This window comes from Gossypium arboreum, chromosome 1 (assembly GCF_025698485.1).
Source record: "Gossypium arboreum isolate Shixiya-1 chromosome 1, ASM2569848v2, whole genome shotgun sequence".
Classification (NCBI taxonomy): Eukaryota; Viridiplantae; Streptophyta; class Magnoliopsida; order Malvales; family Malvaceae; genus Gossypium; species Gossypium arboreum.
Genome location: NC_069070.1, coordinates 122,125,459 through 122,152,250, shown reverse-complemented (window position 1 = coordinate 122,152,250; position 26,792 = coordinate 122,125,459). Strand labels below are relative to the sequence as shown.

Sequence of the window (26,792 nt, the reverse complement as noted above, 5' to 3'; positions counted from 1 at the left end):
TCTCGTACAAAATGATCCGGAGCACCACATTTATAGCAAACATTTTACCGCCCGACAAGGACCATAATGAAGTCTACCACACCGTGGACACCCCGATCTACCCTGTCTCGACATTACCTACACTCGTAGTCGAGGTGGTCGAGCCTTGAATCCTTAAATCTGCTACCTCTATTCGACTAGATTGCCCTGCCGAAAAGCTAGATCCGTAGAAAACTCTCTGGGCCTCTTGGATGTAGCCTGAAATGATCTCGCTCATCTGTCTCTTCTTTGTATCTTGTGTCTCTGTCTCAACTTTGCCTTTTCTTTTAATAGCTCCTCGCCTTACAGTGCTCTCTCAACTAAAATAACGAACTCTTTTATTTCTAGGACACCCACCGACAATCGGATATCATCATTTAACCCATCCTCAAACCTTTTACAGGATAGCCTCTGTGGACACACATTCTTGAGCATATTTCTCGAGCCCGACAAATTCACGCTCATAATCGGTCACCATCATATTGCCTTGTTTCAATTCCAGAATTCCTTTCTCTTCGGTCAATAAACCTCTCGATGATGTACTTTTTACGACATTCTTCCCGAAATAAATCCCAAGTGACCCTCTCTTTCGGTACAACTGATATAAGTGTCTTCCACCAATAGTAGGTGAGTCTCTAAGAAGTGATACTACACATTTCATACATTCCTCGGTGTACAAGATAATTCGTCAAAGACTCGATAGTATTTTCTAACCAAAATTCGCTCTTTCGCATCATCATCTTTTGTTGCTCGAACTCTTCGCGCCTTGTTTCTGATTCTATCAACTGGTGGTTTTCTCTTACCCTTGCACTGTGATTGGGAAGCTTGAGCTACATGGGTAGCCCGAGAATCATGAGGGGTGGAGGTCTAATCTGCCGGATTCGCACGAACGAACTCGGCAAACAAATCATTCAAAGCTCGGAAGAGAGCTTCGAGTCACTCCTCCCGATCAACTATTCTTGGCCTATTCTCGGATGGCGCTGCTTCTTCGTGGAAGCAAAGCATTACTTTCTACATCATCATCACCGGCTCGCCTGGGATCCATTACTATAAAACAAAATATTTAAAAGAAAATCGCGTGAGTCGCCACACTATCAAAATACAAGTATGGCATGTATAGCTAGACTTTTCTCACACTAACTGTTCCGAGAACCGACTAAACCTGCTCGATACCAATAAATGTAACACTCTTTACCCGAGACTGTTTCGAGAATCGAGCACGAGGCATTACTAAACTTATTCTATCCCTTAAATAGGTTTAAATTGTTTATTTAAGCATTTCGGAATGTGCTGCCATTCTGCGTCAGAGTCGCCTAAAATTCATATCTTGAGTTCAAACTCGAAATTAAGATCCGTAAATTTTTCCTGAAACTAGACTCATATATCTATCTACTAATTTTTTCATAGATTTTGACTTGGCCAATTAGTACAGTTTATTAGTTAAAGTTTCCCCTGTTTCAAAACTCAACTGCACTAACCTCTTGTTACTACGAACCATGTTTCTTCCTGTACAAAATTCATATCACTAAGCCGTTTGTTTCTCTTAAAACTAGACTCAACAAGGATTATAACCATATAAAGTATACCTTCTAATTAGTTTTGTAAAATTTATAGTGAATTTCCAAAGTTGAAATAGGGGTTCCAGAAATTGCTCTGACCCTGTTTCACTAAAACTCAGATATATCATGAAATATAATACCTTTACCTATTTTTCTTATTCCATAAGAAAATAGACATAATAAGCTTTAATTTCATATATTATTCATCTTCAAACTATGTTTATAAAATTTTTAGTGATTTTTCAAAGTTACATCATTGCTGTTACTTGAATCTGTTTTTAGGTTACTTTCACATTTTTCATAATTTTCATGTGATAATCACCATTCAATCATACATATTAATAAACATGCATATCATCGGCCATTTTTATTAGCTAATCACTAGCAAGTATTTACACATCATTCATTGTTCATATTATACCAAAAGTGGCTAAGTTTCTATACATGCCATACACAAAACAAAACGTCTAATTATACCGAGTTATTTCTTTGATAGTGTGATCGGCCTCCGACGTTTCCTTCGATCCCCGAGTGGCTAGATAAGTACTATAAGAAGAAGAAAATAAAGAGATTAAGCACTAGGCTTAGTAAGCTTACAAGAAAATAAATCACAACATTCAACATAATGGATAATTATGCATAATATCATCTAACATCATAAATTTCTTTACTTCTCAATTTCTATCTTCTTCTTTATTCCCTTACCTTCTTTCTTACCTGACCTTTCCTTTTTCATAAGTATAATCTACTTTTCCTTTGCTGTTAATTCACTGTAATTTAACTCGTATCCTGACCCGTTGAACCACTCGGAATACTAAGGATACTAGGGTCGTTCCTGTCTATCAATATCCTGCCAATGCCATGTCTTTGACATGGACTTACATGAATTATTCTGTCTCCAATGCCATATATAATATGGACTTACATGGCTCAATCCTGTCTCCAAAGCCATATTTCTAATATGGACTTACATGGCTCATTTCGTTTCATCTCGTCAACCCTAATATCCTAACATTCCTAGGGTTCAACCGGCTTTCTAACACTTTTCCTCTATCACTTCACCTTAAATTCGACTTTAAATATTTTCATAACATAAATATATAAATGCTGAAATTGACAATAATAATGTAAAATAAAAGAATATTGCATTTATTTACTGTAAACTTACCTCGATACAAAATGTGACTAAACTTTACAATTTAGTCCTTTACTTTTTCTTTTCCCGATCTACTCTCAATTTCGCTCTTCTTGATCTATAATAGCAAATTTAGCTTATTTAATATCAACATTTATCAAAACAACCCTTTACTCAAACTTTGGAAAAATTACATTTTGCCCTAAACTTTCACATATTTGCACTTTTGCCCCAAGGCTCGTAAATTAAACTTCATCCTATTTTCTTATGTTTTATGACATGCTGATCATTTTTCCTTCTATGGCAACATCAAATTCACACACTAACATGTACTTATGACTATTAGGTATTTTTACCGATTAAGCCTTTTACTCGTTTTCACTTAAAACCAAGTAGCACAAGTTGTCTAACATAATTTAAAACCTCATATTCCATCATAAAACATCAAAATACACAAATTTCACCTATGGGTATTTTTCCAAATTTGATTCCTAACTTAAATTATTGCTAGCATAAGCTTTATCGAGCTAGGGACTTCAAAACGTAAAGATCATTAAAAGCGGGCTTGGAATCACTTACTATGAAGCTTGAAAGTTGAAGAAACCCCAGCTATGGAGAGAGGTAAGGTTCTGCTGGTAACTTGAAGAAGATGATACAATTTTATCATCTTTTTACCTTTTATTAATGTTAATAACCAAATGACCAAAATGCCCTCCTTACTAAACTTTCAAAATTCCTTCCATGTCCTAATTTTGTCCATGAACTTAAAATTGGTCAAATTACCATTTAAGATCTCCTAATTAATATTCCAAAATAATTTCATACTAAAACTTCTAGAATGCAAGTTTTGCAAATTATTCGATTTAGTCCCTAACCTCAATTTAAGCACTTTATGCATAGAATTTTATCACGAAATTTTCACACAATCATGTAATCATACCATGAACCTCAAAATAATAATATATATATATATATATATTTTTTTTACCCTAAATTTGTGGTTTCGCAACCACTGTTCCGTTTAGGCCCTATTTCGGAATGTTACAAAAAATCTATCTCATATTATTTTCGACCAAGGGTTTTAGGATGCTACATTTCTCCCCTCTTTGAAATAAATTTCGTTCTTGAAATTTCCTTAGTTTTTCCTGACCATTAATTTTGTTATCTCTTTATCCTTTCAGCTCTTTTCGATTCAATCTTCTTCACAGTTCTTTTTACTATACACTTTTGTTCGCATAATATCATTTTGCGCTTTCTACTTCATTCTTTGTTTATCAAATATTTTCTTGTAAACTTTCATAACTTTTTGATTTAGTCCTTTTGTGTCATAAAAAAAATAATATCCACTAATTAATCATATCAAAACAATTTTTATTTCTTGTTATACTTTAATCATATAATTTATTTCTTTTACACTATATCTAGTATCTTTTTCTTAAGATTTACTAAGAACTTTTGTCTATCAATATTTTCTTTAAATGATCCCTAATAAATTTCACTTCACGGTTTAACAGAATTTGTTACCATAATTTTACTTATCTCTTTTCTTTAGCCCAAATACATTTGAATCGGATGGATACACTTTCAAATGCTCATTGACCCCCTTGATACATAAAAATCATGCAATTTGAACCTTTCCAAAAGCATATTGCACTTGCTCACTTTTCAATTGATGATGGTTCTAATGTTTTAGTCGATAAAAATATGGTTGTGTTTGGTCACCTTAGGATTTCGAATGGGAATTTAATTCGAATGTGTCTTTTGGTTATTCACTATCGATTAGTTCAACTTGTTTTTGTTGTTGGCTATTATAATGTCACTTCCATTTTTATATAATCAAGGACGAGCTTTAATGTTATCAGGCTCGACATTAGTGGTTGTTTGAGAGTATAGTCGCTCAAGGTTCAGGATTGGAAACGTGTCTTTTGGTTCTTACTCTTGATTGGTTCAACTTGCGTTGGTTGTTGACTATTATAATGTCATTTCTATCTTTATATTGTCAAGGACGAGCTTTGATGTTGCTAGACTCGATACTTGTGGTTGTTTCAGAGTGTAGTCGTTCAAGGTTTAGGATTGAAAAGGTCTAAAAAAAATAACTTTTTAGTTTTAATGTGAAAAAAAATTCAGATTAAAATAAATTAATTAAATACTTTCAATTTTTACTATAAATTCTTCCACACTTAGGGTTTTAAAAAAAATTTCAGCTTTTATTATATTACATTTAATATATTTTTTAAAAGGAGTCGAATTTATTGTTTTACCTAAGACTTCAAAAATACCAAAAATAGGCCTGGATGTGATTACAATCTCAACATTCAAGATGCTTACGCTAGTGATTTGAATGATTTAACATAAATTCGAAAAGATTGTTAGAATAGAAGATTGATGGTCCACTTGGAAAATGGTGGCCTGGGAAGGCTTCCTTCTTGTTTCCTCAATTCCATGTACATATGTTGTTAAATGGGTCACAGATAAAGATGTTGACAATTCAGTTAATCGTTTAGTGGTCTAGGGGCGAATCTAGGGGCCTGACATGGTCCTGGCCCCCCTAAAATATAAGATTACTATTTAGGCCTTTGAGATTTTTTAAAAATTTTAAATTAGTAAAGATAAAATTATACTTTGGCCCCCCTAAAATTATAAAAATTTAATTTAATCCTTTAAAAATTATAAAGATATAAACTATAAAAAACTAAAATTTCATCCAGCCCCCCTACAAAATTGTTCTGGCTTCGCCCCGGTAGTGGTTGAGTGTAGTGGAAATATCCTAAATATATTTGTAAAGTTTTTCATTAAACTAAACATACATAAAATATTATTCATATATATTTTATATATAAAAATGTAATAGAAATTTTGTGTGTTAAATTATAAATAAACATAAAAAATGTATAATTTATTAATAATTTATGTTATCACCGCTTTAACTAAATCATCTTTATCCTAGTTTGAATATTTGAAGAATTATATTGTTTTGGTCCCCCTCAAAAAAAAAAAAATCAATAATATTTGTTTTGGTAGCTCGCAGTTGAAATATATCAAAGACTAAGTTAGAAAAAGTTATTACAAGATGCCAAATATAATTGAATAAATAAAGTGAAATTTCTGTACTTTTCCTTCCAACATATATCTCTATTTATACAACTCATGCCATTATTGAATAATATATAAAATTATAAATATATATATATATATTTATATAAATATTTTATATTGTGTAAGTTGTTAAAATTAGACCCATCGTTGTAAAAAAAAGAATATGTTATTTTTTTGAATTATTTAATTTATTATTTTAATTGTAAAAACATAAATTACTAAAATAATAAAACCATATATTTACTATCGTAAAAATATATTAATTTATTTACCCATTGTTGTATAGATTTTGCATTGCATGTTCTAAAAAGAAAAGCAATGACCTTTTTTACGTATATTATGGGCTGAAACTAAAAACAAATGAAACTGCTTGTTTGCTCTCCACATTTTCATGCATAAATATAGGCTTTTGTTCATCTAATTTTTTTTTTCAAACCCTAAAGTTTTTAGTTATTTTTCGCTCAAATCTCTCTCTTTTAATGGATTGGAAAAGGAAAGCCTGGGCTTTTGCAGCCATTGTTGCAGCAGTTGAAGCTTCCAAAGTCAGAAAACTGTGCAGGTCATCGAAGAGCTCTCACCATCAAAATGTCTTTAACAATGTGGGTTCCACCGGTCTATTCACAAATAGAGAGTTCGCAGGCTGTGGTCGCCGCAGTGGAGGCGAGTTCTTCGAGTATGCTAAGGAGAGGCAACTATCAATCATAAGAATCACTTAGAACAATTATGTACTCAAGTTGTTGGGGACCCAACTACTAAGATAGAGCAATTGTATGTGTATATATAGGCTAATATGGTACCTGAATTTAGTTTTAATATTCAATTTGGTATCAAAATTCTTTCAATTTGATACTTGAGAGTTTTTTTTCTCTCAATTAAGTACAGTTTTAATGTCTAATTTGGTATTTAAACTTTTTTTTATCCTAATTAAGTACCTATATTTTTTTGTTAGAACACGGTGTGTAAAATATGCATTATGTCACAAAATGTTACCCGATTTATATATCAAAATGAGCATTAAAGTTAATTTAAGTATTAACTAAAACAAAATAAAGCAAATACCAAATAAATCGTTTTAGTCAAACTTATGTATTAAATGATATATTAATAATAAAATGCCAATATTTTAGATTAAAATCTAATTGATTTCTGATTATCCCATGAGTTTAAATGAGGGAACCATATAATGATGATTTATGGAGAGAGTAATAGCAATAGAATTGTTCAAGTAATTATGTTCGATTTCAAGTTAATACAGATGCTTATTGTAGACACCGAATTTCGTTGTGGCACAAGTTAATACAGCACGATTTGTCCTTTTGACTTGATTTCTTTAATTGGACTGGATTTTAATTTTGGACATATAGTATGACATTGGGCTTTTAATTTTTTACAGGCTCGATGGCCCATTGTTTGTTTTTATTATTGGTCTTTATTTTTTTTTATTTTGGGTTTATATGATGGCTTTTTAATAGCTTGAAAGGAAGGATATAGAGAGGTTATTATTGAGAGTCTAGAATTCATCTTGGTCAGGCAGAAGGTCAGTTTAAAAAGTGAGGTTTAGACAAAAATATATGTCTGAAATATGGGTCTGGATAAAAAATGATATTCGTTTTATAAACGGATCGAACCTTAGATAAGCTTTTTTGACATGACTCAACCCGCTCAAATTTGTAATAATAAAAAAAAAAAACTGCTAGTGTTTCCACTATTTTGGTGTTGTTTTGTCTTATTTTATTGTTAATTTTATTACTATTTTAGATGTATTTCATTGCTAAGTTTCACCTATATTAGTATTATTTAAACATAAATATTAAATACTTATTTTTAATTTATTGGAAAACATTTATTTTGAAGTTTTTAGTGTATTTGATGTATTATATTTTTAAACTTGTTTTTATATAAAAATAAGAATATAAAAATTTTAATATTGGCAGGCTAGGCAGACTCGAGTTTTAATATTTTTATTTAGACTGAACTTGAACAAAATTTTAAATTTATTTTTCGAATCGAATTAGACTTGAGCCTAAAATTATGATGATACCCAACTCAGTACATGAATATGTCGGTGTTATTGTTAAGAAACGAAGAGAGGGATTTGCTTTTCTTAGGCAGTCAAAAAATGGAAATATTCAATTTAAGCTTCTTTTTACCTTAAATGAGAAATTACCATTTTAACCCTTCTGAAAATAAACAATTTAGTTTAAGTATTTTAAAACAAAATTTTAGGCTTTGCCCCTCCAACATCCAACTCAACTTTCATACAGTCTGTCCTACGGGGAAGCACCTAGCGATGATGTGTTCAAGCTAAATGTGAATCTTGTTTGTCGATCAATCGAGTGGAGATGAGCTTGCGGTGTGATTGCGTGTGACTCAGAAGGCGTGGTGCAAGCTGGTTGTGCCCGTCTTGTGTCCCATGCCTTCGACCCTCTCTTTGCCTACAGATCTTGTTTTCCATCCGCTTATTATCAAGGACGAGTGTTATGCTTTTATTTCTAGGCTTAATAGCTAAGCTTTGGACTTGTCTTTGTATGGCCAAATTTTAAGGAAAGTCATGAATTTTGTGTTGGTTTTGATTTTTTTTTTCATTATATTTCTAGATCAATCAATGAAGTTGCTCGCAATCTCGTCCATTGACTCTTTGAATTTTGGTTTGAATTAATCAAAAATCATTCATCATATAGCTGGATGATGCTATTGCTACTTAATTTACTTTTTATATATACTAAGCATAAAAAAAACTACATGAATTTACTTCTAAAATACAATCCAAAAAAAGAAAAAAGGTAGCATTATCTATAGATTTGAAGCCCATAATTTTGTCTCCTTGCTATATATTAATTATTATAATCTCCAAAGGAAAAATGGTAGCGAAGTGGGTAGGAATGACAGCTCTATCATAAAATAGAACAAAAGAGAAGATCCGATCTACCTCACTATATCAGTGGATTAGGTCCTTATTACTTTTTCAGCTAAGTCTATAATTCAACTTATTTTAAGCATTTTATTTGTGGAATCTAATAAATTTTTTTGGTAAAAATAAAACTAAATCGATATAGTTCTAATAGGAGTTTACCTCAATTTCGAATTGTTATAAGATAAACCATTAATAATGCTCGAACACTCGTTAGAGTCTCTGTAAAAGTGTAAACCATGTTTAAATTTTTAGTAGTTATCTTCTCCAAGCAATCCGCAACGTTGTTTTATTTTCTTGGAACATGTCGAGGTCTAACTTGCTAGCCCTTCACAAGTAAAGAGTGCATGAGTCGTATCTTTGAAATGCTATTATCCACTATGTAACTATTGCTAATAGTTTCACTTCAACTTGTCTAAACATTTCCTTCTATGCAATAGAAACCCCCTTATAGATTGCCTTGTCTCGGTTTGAAAAACTCTCGATTTATCAACTATCATTGCAAAACCAAGTAACCAATCTCTAACTTGATTTCGAAACACTTCCCCTATTGCAACATATGATTTTTTTTAGAAGAGAAGTCGCCGTCAATGTTAATTATCGGGTATGTTATATACCTTTATTCAATTTTTTTTGATAAAAATGTAAAATTTTTGTTGTTGGATCTACCGAATGTAAAAAATTATTTAATAATGTGTTTTATTAAGTTGTTATAAATATAATATTTGAATAGGCAATAAACTAAATGTTAATTTTACTCGACTTATAATTAGAAATAAAAATACATTTGAAATGTGGTTTGAAAGATAAATCAAAGAATTAAAGTTGTTATTATTTTGCTTGGGTCTAAATTGTTGTATGGGCATTGTTGTCATAGGAGGACGTGAGTTGAAGTCTGAAGAAGCGTATTATCTTCCTATTTATGGGTTGGGAAGGGGTTACTGATAGTTTTAGGCATTATATATAATAATAAAAAACATAAATAATCAGAATCTAAAATGAAATTATTTAAATTTATTTATTTTTAAAAAAATAATAATACTTTAAACAATAAAACAGATAAAAAAACTAGTTCCACTCACCATAGGCATAGCTGTGAAAGAGTGTTCAACTAATTGAACTTACATAAAATAAAATAAAAATGATGAAAATTGCAAGTTGTGAAGATGTGGACCTAACATGAATGATGTTGAAATGTTGAGGTTAATAAGTAAAGAATGGAGATTGGTGGGAGCCATGGGCCACATTTAAATGGCAATTTCAAGACAATTAAAATAAAAGTTACATATGGTGGACTTAAAAGGCTTGAGAAAAATTGGATCATGAAAGGAACATTTCACCTTTTTTATTCTTGTATTATCTTAATTGGTTGCTTATAATTTATATAATGTTTGTATGAAAATTACATTCATAAGGACTGGGCTTTTGCTTTGATTTTTATTTCAATCACATCATCTATGGTTTATTTTAATTATTTAATAATATTTTAATAATTTTTTCATGTCATTGATATATAATTTTAATTTTTTTACTTAAATTTCATATCCATAATCCTAAACTTTAAACTCCAAACTCTAATTTTAAACCTCGAACATAATTTAAGGTTTATGGATTGAAATTAATGATTCTGAATTTAGGGTTTTAAATTTAAAATAAAATAATCAAAATTATATATTAATGATATAGAAAAATAACTAAAATATCATTAAATAATTAAAATTAGACTATAAATAATGTGATGGAATGATGCATAAGATAATTTCTCGATATTATTCTCTCAATTATATAAAAGAATCATCATTATCCTACTAAAATACCCTTTTTAGGGACCCACCATGACCAAAAATTTCAATGAAATTTTTGGCAAAAGAAAGTGATAGGAAAATGAATTGATTAAAATCTGATTAAGATTAATAAGATAATAGATTGGGTATCTGGGAAAATAAAAACTAATCGCATGTCCTTTTAACTTAATTATATATAATTGCACACCTAAACACTTACAGCTTTTAATAAAATATTTATTATAATTTAAAAATCTTTCATTTAATTATATTTAAAGAAAACCAAAAAAAAAAAAAAGATAGAGAGGGGTACAATAATTGAGTGGGGGAAGAGTGGGGGACAGGAAGATCACGTGACACCCTTACCATGTCACGAGGAGAGAGCAACACGTGTTGATTTTAGTCCACAGTCTTGTAATAAAAGGACAACAATACCCCCCAAGACAAAATAGGGAAAAAAATAAAAATTAATGTTAAGTGGGACCCGCATTAAATAGGAAAGTGGAAAATTACAAGATTGGCTTATTGGCTGAGTATTATCGAATATCAATGTTTGGGATTCAGATAAGCACGCCATCTGTTTCTTTCTTTTTATTTTTTATTTTTTTTGGGGACCTTATCATTGTCTCCCGATATCTCGTGATAAAATAAATAAACTACAATAATTAAAACCTACTTTCCAAGAAGGTGGAAACTTTCGTTAATTAATGTTTATTTTTTTTTAAATTTTAATATTTAAATTTATCGATTAAATATTAGCTTGATTAACATGTGCATTGTTATCAATATACGAAGACGTAAATTTGAGTGTGCTAAAGCGCATTATCCTCCTATTTATGGGTCGGGAAGGGGTTATAGGTAATTTTAGGTATCGTGTTAAAAAATTTTTAATATTTAAATTTTTGTTAAATTATATATTTTTAATAATCTCATTATAGATTCTGGTCATATCTGACATTTTTAACACGATGCCTAGAATTACGCATAGTCTCTTCTTAACTCATAAATAGGAGGATAATGTACTTTAACGCACTTGAATGTGGATCTTCTTGCATTAACACCAATACTCATGCCAATCAATCTAATACTCAATTGACATTAAATTACATTTTTAGATGAAAAGTTGATTAAATTGTTAAAATTTTAATTTTGTTAATGTGACAATTTATATGTGTTTATATTGCTGATGTTGATAATTTTTTTTAATTTTTATTAATTTTTATGAAGTATACTTGATTACCACATGAACTATAACATCATTATTGTTAAATTTTCAAAAGTAAAGAAAAATAAATTGACTAACTTTTGATTGTTGAGGTCCAAAATGATCTTAAAAAAAACCAAAGTAATAAAAGAAATAAACATTAAAAAGTAAATTTGAGATTGTACCTTAATTAATTTATAAAAATATTTTTAAAAATAAAAATTAAGATACTTTCAGTACATATATACTATTAATATTTTAAAAGTTAAAATATGTTATAAGTCTTTATATTAGTTGTATATATGAAATTTAATCTCTATATTTTTATTTCTAAAAAAATTTCTTATTTTTAAATTCTAAATTCAAGTTTAATTGTTAACATCATTAAAATTCCTTTTTAAATTTATTGGCTTAACACTTTGGAATAAAAATACTTCTCTAATAACTAAAAAATGACATTGTAATGAACATAAATTTAATAAAAAATTTAATGAGATTAACATTTGGGCTTGCAATTTTAAATCTGAATAGTAGAGAAACTAAATTCATTGAAATAAAAGTAAATGATTAACTTCCAAAGGTACGAAAAATGCAGGGACTTAAACCGTATTTTAACCAAAGAAATTAAGCCATTCATGTTTAAATAGATCAATTTAACCTTTATACTTATTAAAATAATCAAATAAGTCCAAATTTGAACAGAGCTCACACTCATTGTTTAAAAAATGTGATTTATCATTAACATAGTTAATATTATGAAATCTTTTATGTAGGGTTAAACTGTAAATGAAAAATAATAATTTTTATGCCATTTTAACCTTCAATTTTAACTCTATTACAATTTAGTCCTATTTTATTTTTTTAATAGCATAGTGATTAAATTGATGATTTATTACTACAGGGACTAATTTGATCATGCCCTTATAATAAAAGGACTTGAGAAGTACTTTTGCCTATTTAATTAGAATTAATTTCCCAAGACATTCTCAAACTATGACTTTCTTTCTAATTTGATCCTCAAACTATCAAAGTTATATCAATTAGATCATTCCACTACTAAAATAATTAATTTAATCTTTAAGTGACACGTCAGATCTTATGTGTCATAATTTAAAATGAAAATTTAAAAAAATGAATGTAGTCAAAATAGATGTACTGAAAATCTTGGTTTTGAAGTTCTCAAAGCTATTGCAGAAGTTTAATCGTTCACACACCTTTTTTTATTTATTTTAGTTTTACTTTAATTTTAGCTTTTACTGTTAAAACTTATGCACCGATGTTTTACTTTAAACTTGACATTTTAAATTATATCATATAAGATTAAATGTGTTATTTAATAGTTCAATTAACGGTTTTAATAACAAAAGAACTTAATTGATATAGACTCGATTATTTAGTATATAATTAGAACATTTTTTGAAGTTTAGGGACTAATTTAAAATCCATAGCTTGAGGGTGTTTGGTGTTATTACCCCGTTTAATTAAGATAAGGCGAGAGATAATCAGGTTGTGAACCGCGTGAAGGAGTTTATTTTATTTTTATCGTGATAAAATCTCGTTTGGACATTAGCAATGATAAAAACCACTTTTTAAAAAATAAAAAATAAAAAATAAAAACCGCTATCCGGTTTTATAAAACCACTGTTCCTTTAGTCTTCTATAAATAAAGACCCCGTTTCATAGCTGCCTTCCTTCATCCATTTCTTCTTTTTTAGAAACAGCATATAAAAAGCTTATTAAAGGGAAAAAAAACACCGATCCAATGAGTTACCTGAACCGGGTTTGGATGGCGACGAGCATGGCGATGGTACAAGGTCACGGTGAAAACCAAGGTCAAAACTGGAAATCAGGCATCAAGTTTCTCCAAAGGGGCCAAAGGAGGCCCTTCGACGGAGAATCTTCGAATCTCCGGCCGATTTCCGGTTCTGATCTAACCGGCGTGGTCGGGAACCGAGACGGCCAAGCCGATGAGTCGATCCGTCGAGTCATGTATCTTAATTGTTGGGGTCAAGGATGAGGATTTTGACTTGTTCTTCGGCTTTTTTTTTTTCGATTTCGCAACCCTAAAAAAACGGAAATTTGGACTGACGGGAGTCTGGGAGAGATGTAAATAAAAAAAGGAGAAATTTCGAGTTTTAGGGTTTTGAGAATCAGTGGAAACTATGAAATCGAATTGGGGAAAAAAGCACTGTAATTAATTTTTTTAAGATCAATTTCTGTAAATATGATTATCTAATTGTCATTTAACTAAGTTTATAGTGTGTTTGTTTTCAAGATTCAGTCAGTGTAGGTTAAATCTACTGCAATCAGAGAGGGCAGCTTAAGTTAATCGATTTGCATGGTTCATCAATTTCTACTTTTTAAAAAAATTCGGAAATTACAATTTAAATCGAATATAATCTTTTAAGTTTTAAATAAAAAGTAAATTTAATTTTTAACTAGTAAATTTAATTATTATCCCACATGAAATAGATCAAATATATTATTCAAATGGATTTTTTTTTTGGGGGTTAATTATTTCTTTAAAATAAAGTGAATTTTAAAAAAATGAGAACTATGATAATTAAAATGATACATTTGATCATTGCAAATTCAGTTTTTTAGAAAAAATTGGAACAGGAAGAAAAGATTAAGATTATTAAGATTAATTAATTTAAGAATTAGACATTTATTCTTTTAATTAAAAAATTATAATAAAAATTTTAAGATAAGTATTTTTCAATCAAGAAAATAAATGTCTAACACCCAAAATAGTTAATCTTAATAACCTTAAATTTTGTTTTCCATTCCAACTTTCCTCTTAAAAAATTTTAAAATCCTAATACTTACATTACATGAAAAAAATAGATATTGATAGTTTTATTTTAATAAAGTAAGATAAATATAAAATTTAAGAATTAAAACAATTTATTTTAGTTTCATTTTAAAATTTCTTACTGAAAATACACTTATCCACTTTTTATGTGTAATATCTATGTAGATCATTGGGCATCGAATTTTATTATATGCAATATAAACATAACCTTTACAAATTATTAATAATATTATTACATTTATGATAAATTAATATTGATATTTTTATAATTACATTATCTTTTTCAATTCATTAATGATTTTAAGTAAAACTAATAATACAAAAAATATTATAAAGTTAATATTTACCACCGAGGATGTGCAAACCAATTATCATATAATTTAATTACATTTATAAATGTAGATATTAATTTGCTTTACTTTCTCATGACAACGTGTTAATATTGAAATATTCTATTCAAATTATGTTTAATTCAGATTTTAAAATTGATTTGAGAAAAAATTAATTATTAATATTATTAGGTTTAAATTTTTTATGATTTTATTAATAAAATAAATTTAACATTAATTATGAATTTATATAATTTCATGTTTAATTTATCAAATGAAATCTGAATATTATGTGTCAATTTATTTATAAATATATAATATTATAACATAAGAAAATAGCACGAAACACTCAAATTTCATGGTCCATATCAAAGAAACAAACATTGGCTGATTACACTCGCAGAAAAAAAAGGGCCATGGGAAGAAATGCAAACGATGAAACCCAGAAATATGGATAAATTGCATGAATAAGCAACCATTCATCGAAACTCAACCGATGCAGGAAGGTAAAAGAAAATAGAGAGAGAAGACTCACAAAACTCTACGAATAGCCGTAGCGTGGGCTCGTTGCAGATGGACAGGAATGTATCGTTGGACATACATAATCCAGTCATACAGGCAAAGAAAAGCTTCTTTGGTTTCCGAGGTTTTGCGGTTTTATCTCCCATGAAGCAACCTGCTGGGCTTCCTCCGGCATGACGAAAGGCAAAGAGATTTCACGAATCATTAACTCGCCACAAAATGGGCATTCACTGGCCACTGCATCATCTAATTGTGATCGGAGCTGCCCATGAACCAAACAGAGATCTCAAATTAGACTACTGAGTTTTGTCTACTAATATGACAATTTGGAACTTTAAACAGGACGGAAGTGATGTACCTTATCGGCAGGGCTGACGCTAGTAATGGCTTCGTTTGTCAAACCGCCATTTGATTCCCTTCGAACTTCACTACCAAGTAAAGTTAGTTGCTTCTGCAAATCCAGAATATATTCCGCCTGCGACAGATGTTTTACTCTTAAAGGACTGCCACCATAAATGTCGTAAAAAGTTTGCCAAGGCCAAGAAGAAAGAAACTATCCAGAAATTGTGACCTTTCAGCCAAGATGCAGAACATTAGCATATGAGAACTGAAAGAATGATAGGCAAACAACTTACTTGAGATTCATTGGTGCAACGGGTCACGTGAGCAATCAGGCAGTGGGAGTGGAAAGCATGTCCACATGGAAAGACATAGAAAGGAGCCATTGATCCTACAGCTGTATACCCGCTAGCCATTCTGTAATCCCCGCCAATGGCCAAAATTTTACGCCTACAGACCTGATAATTCAGATGAAGTTGACTAATCATGGGCTATTCAATTCATAGGTTGAGGAATAGGAGTTTTCTGATAATTTATAACATTGCCAACATTAAAATAAATTAAAACATTAGCTAAGATATTGTCAATAAAATTAATATTCACTGGCACCCAAAAATCCGTGCTAGAACTAGATGATAAGGTAAAAGCAAGCAGCCCTCTATATGTGCACACTCTTTTAGAGTTTTCATAAAAGTATGCAGAGTGCCATAGCAGACTGAATCAAGCATGAAAGGTTTAGCTGCATAATCCTTTTAAGATATTGGAATAAATAAATAAACATTAGGATGATCAATTACCCCACAATCCTCATCGCGATCAATCACAACATATCTTTGAGCTAATGCACTAATATCATTTCTAATGTTGTCTGCACCATGTGTTGCATCATTCATCTCCTGCTTCAGTTGCCCGATTTGCTTGTTGTAATCGTCCAGTGAGGAGCAAATTGCCTCCTACATACGTGCATTAAATAAAATTTGTTAAATGGCATTAACCCAAATCTGCTAAATCTTGGGTTTCCTGTGGTGTTATTTCAAATTGAGCCCCTTCACATTAACCAATCGGTCTTAGGTTGGATGCTTAACATGGTATTAAACCCTGGGTGTTTATGTTGTTCCTACCTAACCTGCTGTGAGGTGAGAGAAAGAGGTATTTCTAAATGATAGTATCGTCTCTACAAAGAAATAAAGAAAAATCACAAGCCGAAATCCTACCTTGAAGTCATCAATTAAGGCAAAGTCAGGGAAGAATGGCAATATGTCCTCAATCTTTAATAGGCCATCTGTTTCCTTGAGAAAGGCTATTGCCTTTCTTATATTCTCTCTTTTAGTACCCTTTTCCTGCTCAATGACATGCTTGGCAACCATTAACCAAAGCTTCTTCCTCAAGTCTTCATCGTCTTCAACCTTGTCAGCTTCAGCCATTGCTAGCTCGGGATCAATCTAGAGAACCAAAAATAGAATAAATACTAATGTGCTGTAAAATCCGGATAAACTATGTTTGATCAAAGATGCTTCCATTATACATTGTACAGTCAAATGACATGTTTAAGTTGAAAATATTTATTTTAAGGCAAATTATACGATGATAGTTAAACGTGGGTATCCCATGTCCGTCCCATGCAACATGCCTCGAGAAAATCCCAAAATGTATGCAAAGATGGCCATATTGAATAGTCCACTTATTATTATCCTTTATATTACACGCTCCACTCCTTTAAAATTGACAGCAAATCATGCTCAACAAACAGGTTACTTAGAATCCTACAATAGAGAAATCTGAGCTCAGGTTTGCAGGTGATCTTTGCATCAGAAAAGCCATTTCTAACATCGTGAAGCAGCTTCTAGGTATCACGGATTTAAAGACTTTTACATTCAACTAAAAATTTTCCTAAACACAGGTAGACAATTACCTTATTTACCTAAATAACACCAAAAAGAACTTTTCCCACCAAAAAGTTCCCATAGAATGCTTTATAATTCTCCATTTTTATAGTAATAAAAATAAATCCATACCCCCAAAAGTCTAAAGACATGAGTAAGTATAAGGTGGAGAGAGAGTGAGATGCCTAACATGTCTTTAAGTATTAATAGGAGCCAATGTCCCTAATTCCCAAATGAATTTATTAGTATGTGCTATATATTTCTAAATCAAACTCTCGAATTAATAACACAAGTTCCAATATAAATGGTATGAGAAAAAATTGTTATCAAGAGGCTCTCAGATGCATTGACAGAAATATTACCTGCAGAGCAAGAGCAACAGCTTCCTCATGCATTGACATCATGCTATATATATGAACACAGGCACGCATTCTTTTTTCTTTGAGGCAGAGGCGCAGTGCATACTTAGGATCATAAAAGAAATCCGGCCCATTCTCTTGCCCTTTTCCATATTTGCATTGTAGGAAACGTAAAAGGGAACTATCATCTTCCTACATAAAATATAAAAGAAAACCACACTATAATAAAGTCGACAAGGCAAACGCATATTCTCAACCTAGAATATCCATGATTGTAAAAAAGCATTTAGATGTACAAAATGGAGCAGATTAGAAATACTTTGAAATCATTGTATGTTTGATCTTTCCACAACCACTTAAAAACTAAAGCTCAAGTAGTTAGATGAGGGTCCAAGAAGATTTTTTATTTACTAATATGCCATCTTATGTACACTCCATTGTAAATTTAAAGGAGTAAAGCATTTAAATTCTAAACCAACCAACTTCACCTGCTTAGCATACAAAGCGAGCAACAAGTTGTGGATTCCTGGATCCTCATTATGCAAATTATGAACACAGAATTCCAAGTATTTAATTACTTCATGAGTTTCGTTCCTGCATGTTGCACAAAGTTGCTATGAGAAATCATTCAAGATCAATAAAAGACATGAATGACTAAATAAGCAAATATAGGGAGAGCATTACTTTGCATGAGGTTCACTTGAATAACGCATCATTGCAGGAATAAGTTTCCTTGGATTCAGGTTCTTTGAGGCCATCCAAAACTCCACAGTCTCATAAGCATCAAGAGTAATAAGATCTGGGGCAAACTTGTACTGCAGTGTCCAATACCATGTTTTCAATAAGAATGAAAGAGAAATGAGAGGTCGTATGTTATTACAAAGAGAAAAGAAAAACTAACTGTATAGGATAAAACTGAATGAGGAACTTAGTCACATAAAAAATGAAGAAAATAATACAAGGACCTGCTAACCAACCAGCAGAATGTGATGGAAAGGACATTGGGAACTTGATTTTTACCTGAAGATCTATTGGAACAGCAGGTTTCCGAAGCACTTCCAATGCTTTCTTTGCTTCTCCTTGCTAAAGGAAAAGGAAAAAAAAAAAAAAAACAAAGAACAGCTATAAGGTTCAAATAAAGAATAGAACAAGGTAAACAAAATTTAACTAAATATTAATTATAAAAAGTCAAAAAAGGTTAATTCCTTTTAATCTTAATCAATGAATGACTAATATGTTAAATCCTTTCTTCTATTACTTAATAAGCCACAAATAGAAAAGAAAAAAGAATGAAGGAAGTGAGTCAATTATCCATCAGAATGATGAAGAGTAAATAAAAATTTTCCATATCAGAATAATACACCCTATAATAAACTTAAGGCTTGGACAAGCAAACCCAAAAGCATTAAGCTTCCCCTCCCCCATGCCCTTAAAAAATTAAATAAATAAATGGCAGCATAAGGAAAGAGAAATTGTAGATCAAATGAATGAGGAAAAGCAGCAGAAAGTTCCGATGACAATAAGAAAAGAATGACCTAAAACCTGAATATAGTAATGAATAACAATTTCATGTTGTTCCTTCAGACTAGCGAAATATACTAGTTCTTCAACTCTTCCATAGCTGCAAAAGGAAATTATTATTGTTGGTAATGCTTCAATACTAAAAGGGTTAGCTGATAAAAGAACTAAGAGACTGCAGCAAGTAAAACAGACATTACTGAGACAATATTGAAGCAAAAGACAGGGCCTTTAGCCCAAACAAAATCATTGAACATTTCAGTTCTAACAACCAGAGTCCAAGAAAAACCTCAAGTCCTGAGAATTTGTTCCTTTTCTTTTGTTCATTTGGCACAATAAATCCTTGCAAACACCTTAATTCTAAGGATTGCAATTCCACTTAAGTAGAACAAAAATTTTGTAAGTTCTCCTGCTTTATGGACTTTATGATATGAAAATGCCTTTTAAGTGGAGAGCACCCGAGAAGTAATCCAATGTTATTGCTGGCCAAATATGGGAATTAAACTTACTTCAGTTGTGCTTTGAAAGATTCAATACTGTTTCATGTTCAGACTAAAAGAATTATTTTTAGTGTCATATTTTCACACAAGATAGACCTTAATTGTTGAATGGAAGCCCAAAAGATAAAACTCTACATCAAAGTTTTGACCTTAAGCTAATGTGACAGATATTTTATCTTCCTATGGTAACACTTTAGACAATTAAATCTATATCCATTAAGATGGAACAAATGTAAAACATAATATTATGAAACCATGAAAGATTAGTTACAGATTCTTACCTCTCTAGAAGTCTCATTGTAGTCACCTCATCCAAAACATCTTTGCAGTCACTAAGGAAAGCACGGAATTCTTTAATGATTGATTGATATTCAGAATTACGATTCACCAAAGCTGTGTCATCTTCTAAAAGAAGCCGATTTATCTAAAATGTTGAAATCCAAAACCAAGCATTAGAGATGACTAGTGATTCATGATTTTCTTGCTTCTAGTGAGAATTTAGTCATCTATAACAATGCACTCCACAAGGAAAGTAATGAACAATATTCATTTCCCAAAAAGTAGACGCATTTTCAAACTTGCTTCAAGTTTTTATGCCCATTGCTAACCACGTTCAAGACCAAAAGATAATTGGCTAATACTGTTTTTTGTTAGCTTTAGATATAAATAGAAGAATATGAGGATGGTAAATGACCTAAAGATGGAACAAATTGATAAAATGCAGAAAATGGACTGAAAATGACAAAGATAAAACATTTATGTTGGGCACTTATCTCATGTAGCCTTTATCTATTATCATTCTAGGAATGTTTAAGAAAATAATTCAAAGTCACATCTGACGCAGTAAGAAGTATCATGTTATGTTGAACAACCAAAAAAAAAAAAAAAAAAAAGAAGTGTCATGTTACAACCTGGCATCTAGACTTCTAACCTGTTGCCAACCACACATTTCAGTTTTATAAAACCACAAGCATATCAAAGGAGGCAAAGAAAGAAACTATGATGATAATTAGTTATGTATCTACTAGTAATGCATGGAAAAAATTGAAACCTTGTCCAGGTACAGTTCTGTGGCCCATGTGGAAATCATTGTTATTTGGCATTTGTCATCCTTTGAAAGATTGTCAAGCTTCCGTAACAAGAAAGTTCTCAAAGCATCCTGCAAGCAGAGCACATATTAGTTTGTCAATGAATGTCAAACACAAACACATGGCAAGTATAATGGAGAATGTTGCCTTGCATATCATATTCATACTGAAAAACTTGAACCTATGGATTCTTTAGTTGGGTTCTGTTTCGTGCATGGGCATGCAGATTCAAGATAATTGTCAATTAAGCAATCAAAAGTGTTATCATATTAAAGAATAAAAATCACTCAGCTCAGCAAATTTATACTTCTGCGCTGATAAAAATTCCTGCCTCAGGTTGCAGCAAACATAATATTGTATAATCAAATGTAAAATTAACTTGATTAAATTTCTACAGTGCCCTCACAGATACAGAAAACATAATCAGTTCAAGAACTAAAGAGATAAAGGTAGATTCTAAATTGGTTTCTTCTGAAAAAGAAGGAACAGAATGAGGAAATGGGGTGATCCAATTTATCATGGCTACCAAATAATTTCAATCTTTGAAATGAGATTCATTCATAGGGTAAGATCTGATATTTTCAATTGTTAGAATTCTGTTCTCGAATTAGTCATGAATTTTTCTAGCACAGTGCTAAAGATCTCATAAAAAACTTAAAGCAACTTGCCAAAAAAAGGCTAAGAGAAAAAAGAGAACAAGTATTACTGGCATAAAATCTAAGACTGGGTTCTAAAAAGGCATAAGCCTCAGGCTATTCAAAGAATAGCACACTACTTGAATAAGGGGCAAAATTAAAATAGATAAAAATCAAATTAAAGATCCATCACTTGCCTGTTCGTTGACACTGATAAACTTCAAAGTGATCTCCTCAAATGATAATATATAGTTAATCTGCAAAGCACACATATAAGTTATAAAAATTTCCTTCACATGAAAAACAGAGCAATATGAACACATTTGCTATATGAGGATGTGCAAGATTAACGGAGAACTAATCATCTAAGGTGATAAATAAGATACATAAATAAAACAATATGAAGAAAGAGGGAATTCACTTTTGCATAAAAAGATGCTGCCCTGAGGAAGTCCCTGGAGCTGAATGCAGCTTCAGCCTGCATAAAAAGTACCCCCATCATAGACAATTACAATGATAACAAGAATGTCTACACAGAAATCTTCAACCTAGGAATAGCAGGTCATTTAAGCTTTGCGTTACAAAAATACATGCCTAACCAAAAGAGCCATTACTTGACAGACAAGATGTAAGCTAGACAGGACCTGAACTAAATATACTTGGTCTCTCTGGAGTGGATCACGAGAATTAGCTAAAGCTGCAGCATACTCTTTCATATCTAGATAGACCTTCCACATATCTCGTCCTTCATCATTGACAGAAACCTAGAAGATGTTTTCAATCCAGAAGACAGAAAATTAGCCTGGTATAGTTTGTTCCAAAACAGAAGATGAAGTTAATTGGGAGATACAAACCTGAAAGATAGAGTTCTGATCGTATGCATAGAACAACCCTGCAGTTGCATCGCTACATAGTCCAATAATTCCTCTTGAACTAGAGTCTGACACCTGATCAAACTGAAGTTCCTCTATAATTTGCTCACTTATTCTGTTTACAACCTATGCAGCATTTAGGAACAAAGGTCACACGATTGTAAAAGCTAAAGGAACAGGGAAAGAAGCAAATTAAACAATCCTAAATAAATACTAACAAATTACAAATCTGATCCCAAGATCCTTCAAAACATAACTTAAAGGGGGCCTTTAGAATGTCTCATACTCATTAGAAAATCTCCTACAAGGATAGATGTAACTGAATCCAGAACAATGCCAGACAACATCAGCAGAAAAAATACGAAACAAGTGCTTATAACAACACACCTTAACCTTATTCCCAATAAGAAGCAAAAAGTGAAATTCAGACACTGCCATGGAACTGGGTTTGACTACTTCCGTGCCATTAGACAACTTTGCATAGTCCAGAAGAGCCTTGTTCTCCACAAAGTTCTGATCACCATTTGGAGAACTAAATCAAAACATCCACAATGAACACGTACATTAAAAAAATCATTGGATATAACAAGTTCAAATGCATTATATGATTAGGTGAAATAAAATGAAATGCATCCTACAATATACTCAAAAGCTAGCAGCAACCGAAGTACCAAATATGAACTTAATTTTGGAGAAGGCAGGAATAGAAAATTAATAAATACAAGTGTAAATAGATGGTTGAAAAAAGAAGAGAAAGTTGAGTATTTAAATCTTTACCTATGTTGTGCTCCAAAATTTAGGCTGCCATGATAGATGCCGGCTCCAGACAGCCATGCAAAATGAATGGCTCTTCTTTGCTTGATAAAGAAATGCAGATCACTAAAAGGATAAAATGGCAGCAGTAAAACTTCATATTCAGAAAGCACCATAACTTTAACACACACACACACATTTTAAAAAGGGCAGGTAGTAATTCTAAACCAATAAAAAAAGAAATTATTGTGTTAACCACAAAGAATAAGCTTAACATGCTTTTCAATAAAGTACTGTAAACACAAGATTCTGTTCTATCTTCTGAGGAGATTAAATAATAAAAAAATATCATCATGAAAAAGAAACTTGCCTGTTTGGTATTTCACCAGGAAGTTCCATGAAATGCACAGCACGATTCAAGTAGCTGGAAAAAACAGTCTAGCAACACAAAAATTGATTAAATAAATAAATAAAATATTTCCATGATATATTGCACTAAGCTAGACAGAAGGCTATGCAAAACCGCAAGAGAACCTCAAAGTAAGAAAAAGTTCAGGAAAATAAAAGAAGTTATGAACATTTTTAGGCATTTAAATGAGAAATTATCTAAATAACTGTTTAGGAGAAATATAATTGCAGATAAAAACTAGCTCTCTGATAGCATACTAGGTAGGTAAAAGAAATGGTATATCTTGGGATGAATAGAGTCTTGTTCAACCGATTAATAAACAAATAGAGAGGACAAAAGGGATATCCATCTATAAATAGAAGCAGCAGCAGAATAATGGCAACCACAGGGAAGATATTAACATGTTCCTTTGTAGACAATCACTTTCAAAACTTTAAACAGGAGAAATAGGAATTAGAGCTCAGCTTACTTCTAGTGTTCCAATTCCAGTAAAAGAATAAAGTCTTGTGGGAGTAACAGCCATCACATAATATCTAGATCCGTTGCTCATGATAGCTGTCTCCATCTGTACAAAGCACCAACGTCAGTTTAAGAAGAAAAAAAAAAGAGTACAAATGTCAACTTCCCTGACTGTTCCACGAACAAATAATCCCTTCAAAATTATCGAGAGATGAGAACCAATCTTAAGCAGCAACATATTCCAATGAGTTCATCATAAATTGTCTAGCAGGAAATAATACTGCTACCCAAGCCAACAGAAGATTTATGATGCACAGTTACACAGACAAATAAACAGATCATTAGAACTTTGACCATCCAAAGAGACTTTTTTACTATTTTTCTAAATCTTTTAGCTGAAGAAAGATGAGTCTCTTGTTGCTTTCATAAGGTAATGTTCAAGTAGAACATCTATATCAGAACAAAGGTTCTTAAAATGAAAAACCAAGAGGTAATCTAAAGTAATTCCTAGAAGAATGACGCAAAAAGTGTACCTGCAAACCCATGATAGCTTCTGGAAGCTCTGCTAATTCAAATAAAGGCTTTATATACTTTTCCCTCTTGTCCTTCTCATCTACAGAGATTTCATACAGTTGACCATTCTCTGTACCAAGAATGACTTCCCTTGTAGAAGCTGCATCAAAAAAGAAGTTAAAAACACAATAGCATAACCACATCATATGCCCAAGTTTGCTTTTAAAAAACTAAGCAATGGCCAAAAAACAAAATTACCTTCAGTTATCTGTTGCCTATTCCAGGCAACAGCATTGACAACTAGACCTTTCAGTCTGCTTAATACACGAGGTTTGGTCCACTTTGCATGAGTGTAGAATGTATCAGCACCTCCACTGCCCACCACAGTGGCAACACAATGACTACCGCCAGGATCAACAAAAACTCTATGGATCGATTGTTCCCCAGGTCGACCAGCAGAGAGATCAATATCTAAAATTCCAAATGGTAGAAGAAAATTTACAACATGCATCCATCATATACATGCACCAACAAATCAGTTCTTAACTTCTCACTCGCCATGAATCAATTTGATACCTTAAGCTAAGTTCATTAGAACTAGCCTAGAATTTCAAATTTTAGGCACGGCATAACCAGCAAATCAGTTCTTAACCTCTCATTCGCCATGACTCAATTTGATACCTTAAGCTAAGTTCAATCAGTTCAAGTTCAATTAACTTTAAGCTAATTCAGTTAAAACTAGCCTAGAGTTTCAAAAAATAGGCACTACATAGCCAAGAAATCAGTTCTTAACCTCTCATCCGCCATGATTCAATTTGATACCTCAAGCTAAGTTCAATCAGTTCAACTTCAATTAAAACTAGCTTAGAATTTCAAAAATAGGCACTGTACTTAGCTGAGAACTAAAAGTTTGTATAATTAAATTCAAATTATTGAGCATTGATCGATAAAAAGAAGCAAAATAAAGCAAAAGGAGGAGGCTATACCATTAGAATCTCCAACACCGAAATCATGTCTAATAATCCAACCTTTACTTGTTCCTATCACAATTACATCATTTCCAGCTGCCATACACGTAATCACGCCGCGGCCTTTCGTCGCATATCTCTCGAGGAGATCTACTGTGAACACTTCTCTACCTTGATCCATTGTTCACCGTTGCCGTCACCACACTTTCCTCCGCCGTTGATTTTGTCACCGGCGAACTTGCACTGAAATGCTTGAAAAATTGATTAATTAAGCATAAACATATAGTACCTGAATTGTGTAGAAAAGAGATCATCCGGGTGAAAAGAGATCATCCGGGTGAAAAGAAAGTGAATGCCCCAAAATCTAATTTCCTTAAAACGAATCGTTTTAGTGAAATCCCGGGTGGAATAAAAAGGCTCAAGCTGGTAAATAAACTAATAGATGGATTTCGATCTAAACCGAATTTAGAGTCAGCCGGAATTAACAATAATATTAACATATTTTATATTTATTTAAGTTCGCTCAATTTAAAATATGAATTTACGTTTATAAACAGTAAGTCAAGTACTATTTATTTTTTTAAAAATAAAAAATATATTTATATTATTTTTAATTTAATATTTAATAATTTTATATATTTTGTACTTATTATAATTTTATATATAGTTATCATAATATTTTTAATATTTATAAATTTAATTTTTTGTATTATAAATTAAATAATATATAAACATTACAAAATTAAAAAATGAGCCAGATTAGGTTCAACTCGGGCCTTAAACATTTAAGCTCAAGTTTAGCCCATATTTTAAATAGGCATAATGTTTTACTTAATTATAATTTTTAAGCCTAACAATTTTTACTTAAAGCCTCTCAAATTTTGGGCAAACTTTGAGCAAGCAAATCGACCCAAGAACAATCTACTCTATAAGAGTGAACTTTAAAAAAAAAAAAGAGTTTGAGAGTATGTTAGATTTTAACCACTTAAAAGTTTATATAATTCAATTCCAATCTCCCGAAAAAAAATTCTGAATTTGCCCCAAGTATTAAAAATATGTTTTAAACAAAATTCACTATAACATTTTAATCGAAATAGTTCAAATATTAACTATTTGAATTAAC

General features: G+C 31.3%; 1 protein-coding gene and 1 long non-coding RNA gene across 2 annotated transcripts; both read right to left on the bottom strand.

Moving 5' to 3' along the window:
• Nucleotides 1-1,915: 1,915 nt before the first annotated feature.
• LOC128289671 (uncharacterized) lies at nucleotides 1,916-2,802 on the bottom strand. The gene is made up of 2 exons (XR_008279320.1): nucleotides 2,746-2,802; nucleotides 1,916-2,123 (listed from the first exon to the last, which is right to left on the bottom strand). It is a non-coding gene; the product is annotated as an uncharacterized LOC128289671 (long non-coding RNA).
• Nucleotides 2,803-15,150: 12,348 nt separating this feature from the next.
• On the bottom strand, nucleotides 15,151-26,152 carry LOC108483593 (vacuolar sorting protein 18). Its single transcript, XM_017787076.2, has 23 exons — nucleotides 25,688-26,152; nucleotides 24,960-25,172; nucleotides 24,722-24,861; nucleotides 24,199-24,294; nucleotides 23,691-23,758; nucleotides 23,345-23,446; nucleotides 22,955-23,099; nucleotides 22,550-22,693; nucleotides 22,340-22,459; nucleotides 22,117-22,173; nucleotides 21,893-21,952; nucleotides 21,024-21,131; nucleotides 20,254-20,396; nucleotides 19,497-19,575; nucleotides 18,975-19,037; nucleotides 18,639-18,769; nucleotides 18,443-18,548; nucleotides 17,958-18,146; nucleotides 16,927-17,154; nucleotides 16,510-16,665; nucleotides 16,009-16,170; nucleotides 15,732-15,848; nucleotides 15,151-15,635 (listed from the first exon to the last, which is right to left on the bottom strand). The coding sequence occupies exons 1-23, from the start codon at nucleotides 25,848-25,850 to the stop codon at nucleotides 15,462-15,464; spliced, it is 2,964 nt and encodes a 987-aa protein (XP_017642565.1). The 5' UTR covers nucleotides 25,851-26,152; the 3' UTR covers nucleotides 15,151-15,461.
• Nucleotides 26,153-26,792: the final 640 nt, after the last annotated feature.

What these genes read in the sequence shown, in the direction of transcription:
- LOC108483593 (XM_017787076.2), bottom strand. Translation starts at nt 25,850, where the DNA reads ATGGATCAAGGTAGAGAAGTGTTCACAGTAGATCTCCTCGAGAGATAT. An exon ending in AATTTTGGAGCACAACATAG is followed by an intron (nt 23,100 to 23,344) that starts GTAAAGATTTAA and finishes GTTTTGATTTAG; the next exon opens with TTCTCCAAATGGTGATCAGA. An exon ending in CTGTTCCAATAGATCTTCAG is followed by an intron (nt 18,770 to 18,974) that starts GTAAAAATCAAG and finishes TGGACACTGCAG; the next exon opens with TACAAGTTTGCCCCAGATCT.